The sequence below is a fragment of the Euphorbia lathyris genome, chromosome 3, assembly GCF_963576675.1.
Source record: "Euphorbia lathyris chromosome 3, ddEupLath1.1, whole genome shotgun sequence".
In the NCBI taxonomy this organism is placed as follows: Eukaryota; Viridiplantae; Streptophyta; class Magnoliopsida; order Malpighiales; family Euphorbiaceae; genus Euphorbia; species Euphorbia lathyris.
The window spans coordinates 38,427,953-38,435,983 of NC_088912.1; the positions used below are offsets into that span (position 1 = coordinate 38,427,953).

Below are 8,031 nucleotides of genomic sequence, written 5' to 3' on the forward strand. Positions count from 1 at the left end.
CGCCGTATTCAAACTACATGCCAAAGCATTCCAGGTCCTGGACCATATCCTTCCTCCCTCACCCACAAGCCCTTCCGCCAATTCTCTACAGCAATCCAACCCCGACCTCTGGTCTCGTATTGATGTCGTTGTTCTCCAATGGATCTATAGCACCATATCCCTAGACCTTCTACATACAATCATTGAAGCCGACTCCACCGCCGCCAGGGCCTAGAGTCGTCTACAGGAGATTTTCTCAGACAACAAAAATTTCCGCGCCCTATTTCTTCAGCAAGAGTTCTCAAAAACCAAACTCGGTGACTTTTCTGACATCTCCACCTACTGTCAGCACCTCAAATCCCTGTCCGACCAATTATCAAATGTGGATTGTCCGGTTACCAATGATCAAATGGTATTACAACTCAATCCGGTCTGACTGATGCGTATGATACCGTTGGCACTCAAATCAGACATGGGGACCCCCTTCCCTCCTTTCATAAATCTCGCTCCATGCTGATTCTTGAGGAAACAGCCCGTGCTCGCAAGAATCCACCTCAATCTGATTCCGTCGCCTTGACCGCGTCCTCCGTCGATTCTGCCGCTGCGCCGTCGCATCACCCCCAACACAGCCCGCGCATCACCGTACCGTGGCGGCAGACACGGCGGACGTCCATACCGCGGCAGAGGCAGTCGCCACCACTACCGGTCGTCGCAGCCGTCCCACTACCGTCCTTCTGCCTTGGGGATACACCTACCCTTGGACGCCACCGCAACAATGGGCGACTCCTCCATGCCCTTATCCTACATTAGGCCGGCAGCCGTCTCAATCCGGCATTCTAGGACCTCGCCCTCAAATGCTCAGTGTAGTGAACAACTATAGTCAATAACTGAGCCTATATTCTAGGCTAGAGATGAGGAACAGACTGTGTTAATAATACAGATAAATAACAAAAAAATATATATAGTATAATAATTGTGTCACACTAAGTTTGAATCTTGTTACTAGACCTTATACCTTCTTCATTCCTTATCCTGCTCAAACAATTAAGAGTTCGTTAAGAGAGAATTTCATGATATCTAAATTGTCCAGGGCTCATTAAGAGAGAATTCCATGATCTTAAGAATTAATTTGTTGAAAAATCGCTAGCTTTTATTGAATGCAATAGTATATGACTGATGCTCCTCAATCCGTTCCTACAAAAATAATCAATGTTATCCAGCCCGGATCGGACCGGCCGATCGGACCGGTTCGACCGGGAACCGGCAGGCAGTCCGGTCCGAGCTGGACTGGATTTATTAACTCTTAAAAAACCGGAGTGAACCGGTAGTGGACCGGTTCGACCGATGGTTAAACCGGGAACCGGTCAACCCGGTTCACACCGATTTAGACTAAAAAAATAAAATTTTAGGAAATAATTAATCTTTGATGACATAATTTAAGGAAAGGAAAAAAATAAAATTTAAGGAAATAATTTAATGTGATGAAATAATTTAAGGAAAAAACTAAAATTTAAGGAAATAATTTAATCTGATGATATAATTTAAGGAAATGACACAAAATAAAATTTAAGGAAATAATTTAAGAAAAGGAAAAAAATAAAATTTAAGAAAATATTATTTATTTATTTATTACGTCATCCGGTTCGACCAATCTGAACCATCCGGTCTGACCAAGTGACCCGTGACCCAGTCACTAATCCGGTTTGATCTCCGATCCGATTCTGATAACATTGAAAATAATTTCTTATTTTGGTGTTTCGCAGTATATTTTTCATAGTAATTATAATAAATCTCGACATTCCTCTATCTCCCTACCGCCCCATTTCTGATAAAAGGAGGTTTAGCATCCTGATTTGTGACAGTTTGACCTGGTTCTAATTGGCTAGTTCATTATTCATACAACTTGCAAGGCTCATTGCCTTTGTTAAGTGTGGAATTCTATAATTCAACCTCGTCAAGTTGTCACCCAATTTGTTGCTTCCGATGGGACCACCAAACCAAATTGTAATCCTCTTTGAAATCGTCCCAAAAAAGATGGGGCTTATCTCACTGCTATCCGCTCATGCTCAATTCAGAGAGACCATCCATTTGGGCTGAAATCTCTTGGCGTTCTGCACTGTTCGTAACCAAAGCCGCATTCATCGTCTAGACGCTCGAAATCAAGAATTCATCTTAATTTTTTCCAATTAGTTCCTCTAGACGATTCTTAGCTGCTTTGGGCTCCGGCTAGACCGCCTTTACCTCCACTTAGGCGACGATGACAAAAACATTTTTTATTGTGAATTTATTTGTGGGTAAATTACAAAAATGGGTCAAATGGGAGGCGCATTTACATATTTAACACATTTACTCAACCTACTACATATCTAGACTGATTTTGTGTGACTTTCCTATAATACCCTTAATATTTACGTGCGTCTGTCTCCCTCCCGTCTGACTTCGCAGATTCAATCTTTTGCGAAGCCTGCGAAGTTAATGTTTAGGTTTACTTGATGAATTTAATTAGCATATGCGAAGCTTGTGAAACTAATGTTTGGTTTAGTTGATGAATTTAATTAGCATATGCGAAGCCTGGATGTGTTTTGAAGCTAATTCGCGAAGTGGTATATAACAAAAAAATGCCAAACAATAACGGATTCTAACATTAAAATCATAACATTATCAAAATTTACAACAAGATTGCCACAATAAACTCCTAACAAATCACTTCATAATACATAGGCTCCTATTCACTACCAATGGATGAATGTGTCTCACGGTACAGAACAAGATTGCCACAATAAACTCCTAACAAATAGGCTCTTATTCACCAGCGATGGATGGATGTCTCACGATACATAGGCTCTTATTAACCACTGAGGGATGGACGTGTCCCACGGTGTAGACTCCTATTCACCACTGATGGTTGGAAGTCCAGGCCTTTTGGAATGAATGTCTCTCATGGCACCCTAGCACGCCGGCTTCCAGGAATGAATATTATGTATTCAACCACCTTCAGAAAAATTTAATCGTGTTAGTAAAAAAAAAAGGAAGATTTGACTTCGCGAAACGATGATTCGCTAAGTATGCGAACATAAATGTGCAAGGAAGAGGGTGATTTTACTTAGCGGAACAATGATTTCGCGACATCTGCGAGGAGGAATGTGGCGCTCTAACTTCGCGAAACGATGATTTCGCGGAGTCTGCGAGAGAAATTTATCAAATTACCTCGCAAACTTCGCGTAACCATCGTTCCGCGAAGTGAAATCGATAAATTTCTCCCCACAGACCTCGCAAAAATCGCATATGCTAAGTGGATTTATGGGAAAAACGCAGAAAAAACAGTATATACTTACATTTTTCGACGAAACCAATATGATAAACTGGGAAAAACGATGAAAATAACGTATAATCACCATTTCTTCGATTGTCACAAGAAGAAAGAAACCAAGAAACGAGCAGGAAATGGAAGATGAAGAACCATGACTTCGTTTTCTAGGATTAGGAAGTTGCAGAATCAAGAGATGAAGAGAGGAAAAAGAGAAATACATTGTGATTTGGAGAGATGGTGCAGATTTCGTGCAATTTAAAGGAAGATAGGAAGATCAAAAGTCTTGGAATTATTAATGGAGGAGCGACGTCTTGGAATTATTAATGGAGGAGCTGCCAACCGTTTCGCGCAACCAAAAAAAGAGGGGAGAGACCGTTCGCGTTTGGAGAAGTGGAAAGGTTAGGGGTATTATGAAAAAGTCACACAAAATCAGTCTAGATATATAGTGATTGAGTAAATAGGTTAAATATGTAAATGGACCTCCCATTTGACCTAGTTTTGTAATTTTCCCTTTATTTTTTTCTTTATTATAATTCACTTTGAGTTGTTTTAATGATATTGTTGTTACAAATATTCATTTTTTATATTAAATAATTATATATTAGTATTATTTTTAAATAGTATAATATATATTTTAATTGAATTTCTATAACAATTTGTTGATTAATAAATAAAAAATAAAAAAATACAAATCCGATTAATTCTCGAGAGTCTTCCCCGCCCGACTAGGGCCTAACGTTTTTTACAACCTTGTTGTTCAGTCTCAACCTTGTCCTTGTCCTGCTCGCAATCACTTGTACATGGCTACGATGTTCTTGTTGCCGTAGGATATGAAAATCGCCTCTAACACCAGGCTCTGATACTAGCCTGATACCAAATTATTACAGGGCCTTGTAGTTGTACCCTGTAATATAATTTTCTAAGGAAGAATGTTTAGAAATCTTCCTTTCAACAGTGCGAGACAAACATAATGTTTAGAGAAATCTGAGAGATTGAATTCGAGTGTGTTATTACATATTTCTATAGATAGAGAAGTTGGCTAAGCTTCCTCTAAACGTTATGTACAGAGGTTCAATGTGTATCAACAGCAACAAACTTAAGAAATCAGAACTTAGACCTCCAAGATCCATCTGATAAACTAACTATAGGTAAAACATAAATGATTACTTTTTGCACCTTCAACCGGTAAAGAACAATGAAAAAAAGATGCTTACATACTAATAATTATCTCATTGCAATTACTGATATACGGGAAAATCAATCCTCGGTTTTTCATCGAAGCTTTCTAGTCCTCCAACTGGGACAATGCTACTTGAGGCTTTGTCTTGAGCCTCTGCCTCACATCCCATCTTCAAGAAGTAACTATGCCTGCAGCAAGCAAAAACTAAGACCCTAAGATACTTGAATGACATGTAACAGAAAATTTGATCACCAGAAAACAAAAATACCATCGAGTATCTGCAGTAAGTTCAGGATGAAAAGCCGTTCCCAGCACATTTCCTTGCTTTACAGCTACCACTACTTTATTTTCAGGCACAGCATTTTCCTGCATATCCAAAAAATTATCATTCTGGTGAAATTATCTAGAACTAGAAACTATTCATATACATAATATTCAATGAGATTGCATGCTCAAGAACAACAGATGCTTTAGTTTCTGAAAAGAAACAAGGCATAAACAGCTTAAATTATTGAAATGCCTCAAACGGCTCAAAGAATGCCATGGCCACCATATCATGCTTAAAATGTAAAACCGATGAAACGCAGATCAATCTCAACCAGGCATCTATAGTTTTATCTTTAGGCAAGACCTTTACGACCTGGCAGAAAATTTCCAATTTTAGTTTTTGATATCTCAAAAACTCAAAGAAAAAAAAGTTGAACCATATTCTTTCAAAAGTTGCCAATTCTGGTATGTTTCGTGGGCAACTGCCTAGGGCTTATATTAGTTTGATTTTGCTTCTCCACCATTTATTATGAATGAGACATGTTGGATCATTAACAATAAAGAATTTATGTTCATTTAGATAAAAAAATCAATTCACACTGCAAATTCTGTTAGCCTGTGGCTTCTGCTTCTCACAAATTAACCACTTCAAAGCCCCAAATTTCTAGCACAAAAGACATCTAAATGATGCAACAGTCTTAAACAAGCAATTGAAGAAGAAAAGATCATATATGCATACAACATAGTTAAGTATAAACGTGGCCAATAGCATTCAATGCAGGCAACATCAACAAGGAATTTCAATAAGAAATAGTAAATTAACCTCTTGGATTTTAACAGCTGAACTTGAATATAAAATATTGGTAGATGGGACAGGATACTCAGCCAGCACATCTACTCCAGGCCCAACTTCAAGTACTGCAGGAGCTCGGATAAAAATTCCACGGAATGTTTCTGGGCCACCTTCCTTGGATACCAGTTCTGGAACTGAAAGCTCGGCCTCGAAGCTTTGAATCTAAAAACATGAGTTTAGCATATAAAAGTTTTGAACTACAAGAAGTCAGATTACACTTCAACTACTATTCCATGTATGAGATTACTTCAACGAGGTTTTTGTGTTCTTGTTCTTGAGACAAAATACTATTAAGATGAAAACATTACTAAATTGAACTCTACAGCGTTTTATCAACAAAACTGCAGACGGTGTACCTGACTGCCAAAGTAATTTCTATGGACAGTGCAGTCTAGACCACCAACCAATTCTTGTCCTCCAATTTTCTGCCCTGAAAATTGAGTAACCAATTTCATCATTCATGTTCAAGATCAAAAAATACCAGATATGGCTAAAGTTAAACCAGTGAAAGAAGATAAAGAATGAAAACCAACCATAGGCTTTATCTGCCAAGAAGATGAGACCCGCACATGTTCCCCATACAGGCTTTCCCGACTTGACAAACTCGCGCAAAGCAGGAAACTAGCATCAACAAACAAACAGATAAATAAGCAGGGGAACATAAAACTACAAGACAAGTTACAACATGGATTCTCCACTATGTTTCCGAGTTTCATGTCCGTTTCTGTTTCAGTTCGGTTTCCATTTCCATTCTATGTTTTGAAGACTATTCACTCGGTTTTTTAAAGGATATCGTGTAAGAATATTGCACACAATTGTCATAATTATAGTGTTATTTTACTAATATATCCCTATATATATTTTGAAAATACCAAACATTTGATTTAGTTTATTGTAAACAACATTAAATGCAAGGATATATATGGAAAAAAGTATGAAATGTTCTCTTGATTTTATAAAATGACAACTATTTTCCAAATGAACAAATGTTTCTTACACAACATCCTTTCAAAAACCAAGGGAGTATGTTTTAGAAACAGCGTTTAAAGGGAGTATACTTTAGCGTTTTCCGGGTGTCAGTTTCCGTTTTAGTGCAACATTGTCCATCATATAATCCCTCCATATGCATCAGAAAAAAAAAACAATCCATAGGAAGCATTCAAATTTAGAAAACCAAATTCAACAGGGAAACAATAAAGCAAACAACTTGGGCACAGAAACAAACAGTGATTAAGGAGAATTCAGAATTGCACAGCTCTAAAATGAACATTCAATGAATGAGGTGTATCTTATTAAAAGTGAACATATGGAAAGAGAAAGCACCAAGTTGTGAAACTCGGCAAGCTTAGCCATAGTAGTGCTTTCACCACCGGGAATAATAAGAGAAGTCACATCATCAAGCTGGTCTGGCTTCCTTATTTCCACTCCCTTCACCCCCAATCTTCTAAGCGCTGCCAAATTACACCAATTGAAAGCATGATTGATATCGGCAATTAACAAATAATGTATGGAAAGAAGAAAAGGAACAAACTTTGGCATGGAAATGTTAAAAAAGAAGAGATATAAAGAGTGCCTGTAATGTGTTCGTTAAAAGACCCCTGAAGAGCGAGAACGCCGATAGCCATTGACACCGCCCCTGGACTTGAAACTGGGTTGGCGGCTAAATGAGTGAGAGAAGGAAGGAATGAGAGTCGTAAACTTATAGAATTCTTGGGCCTTTCATTTCAGACGGCGCTAGAGCACCACGTCACCAACCATTTTCTTCGTTTCTCTTTCTGGTAAGATACAAAATAGCATGGGGATCTAATTGTATACCGGGCCCAAAATGGCATGGGTGGGGGGGATCTCATCAACTTAATAAATTTTTTTTTATCAAAATGGAGAGGCTATCCCCAACAAAACTACCTACTTACTAACCGAGGATACGAGATCCCCGAACTGTCACTAATAAGGATGTCCAGGATTTTGCAGGTGGCACACTACACTCGTAATAACTCAAAGTAACGGTTCCTGCGAAGTTCGTCATCCAATCAGCTGTACGATTGTCTTCTTTATAAACGTATTGAAGTCTAACAATCCAATTCCGAACCAGGAGCTCTTTACATTTTCTAATGAGCCAAAAGTACGGATGTCGGGAGGTATCTTGAAATTATTGAGGTGTTTAATAAAAGGGTAAAGTGGTTTGCGGGTTCATTCTAAAATTGAGAGTTTTAAGGGTTTAGAAAATTTCTATTTTTTTGGAAAAAAAAACTAGTTTTTTTAATAGCAAACAGTAATAAGGAACAATAGATAAATTAAACGGGCTTTAATTTGAAAAAAAAAAACTTTGGGTTTCTATGTTTTATATTCGTATTTATGATATAAAAAGATAGTGTGATTAGGTAAAACAAAACCTTAAGCATTTTATATTAGGGTTAAGGTGCAAAAATACTCCTAACGTCA

General features: G+C 38.0%; 1 protein-coding gene across 1 annotated transcript; it reads right to left on the reverse strand.

Moving 5' to 3' along the window:
- Positions 1-4,262: 4,262 nt before the first annotated feature.
- LOC136224602 (probable pyridoxal 5'-phosphate synthase subunit PDX2) lies at positions 4,263-7,341 on the reverse strand. The gene is made up of 7 exons (XM_066012983.1): positions 7,163-7,341; positions 6,913-7,040; positions 6,123-6,210; positions 5,946-6,019; positions 5,560-5,751; positions 4,738-4,835; positions 4,263-4,657 (listed from the first exon to the last, which is right to left on the reverse strand). Exons 1-7 carry the CDS (start codon positions 7,212-7,214, stop codon positions 4,528-4,530), a joined length of 762 nt encoding a protein of 253 aa, XP_065869055.1. The 5' UTR covers positions 7,215-7,341; the 3' UTR covers positions 4,263-4,527.
- Positions 7,342-8,031: the final 690 nt, after the last annotated feature.

What these genes read in the sequence shown, in the direction of transcription:
- LOC136224602 (XM_066012983.1), bottom strand. Translation starts at nt 7,214, where the DNA reads ATGGCTATCGGCGTTCTCGCTCTTCAGGGGTCTTTTAACGAACACATT. An exon ending in TTTTAACGAACACATTACAG is followed by an intron (nt 7,041 to 7,162) that starts GCACTCTTTATA and finishes GTAATTTGGCAG; the next exon opens with CGCTTAGAAGATTGGGGGTG. An exon ending in TTGCCGAGTTTCACAACTTG is followed by an intron (nt 6,211 to 6,912) that starts GTGCTTTCTCTT and finishes TGTTGATGCTAG; the next exon opens with TTTCCTGCTTTGCGCGAGTT.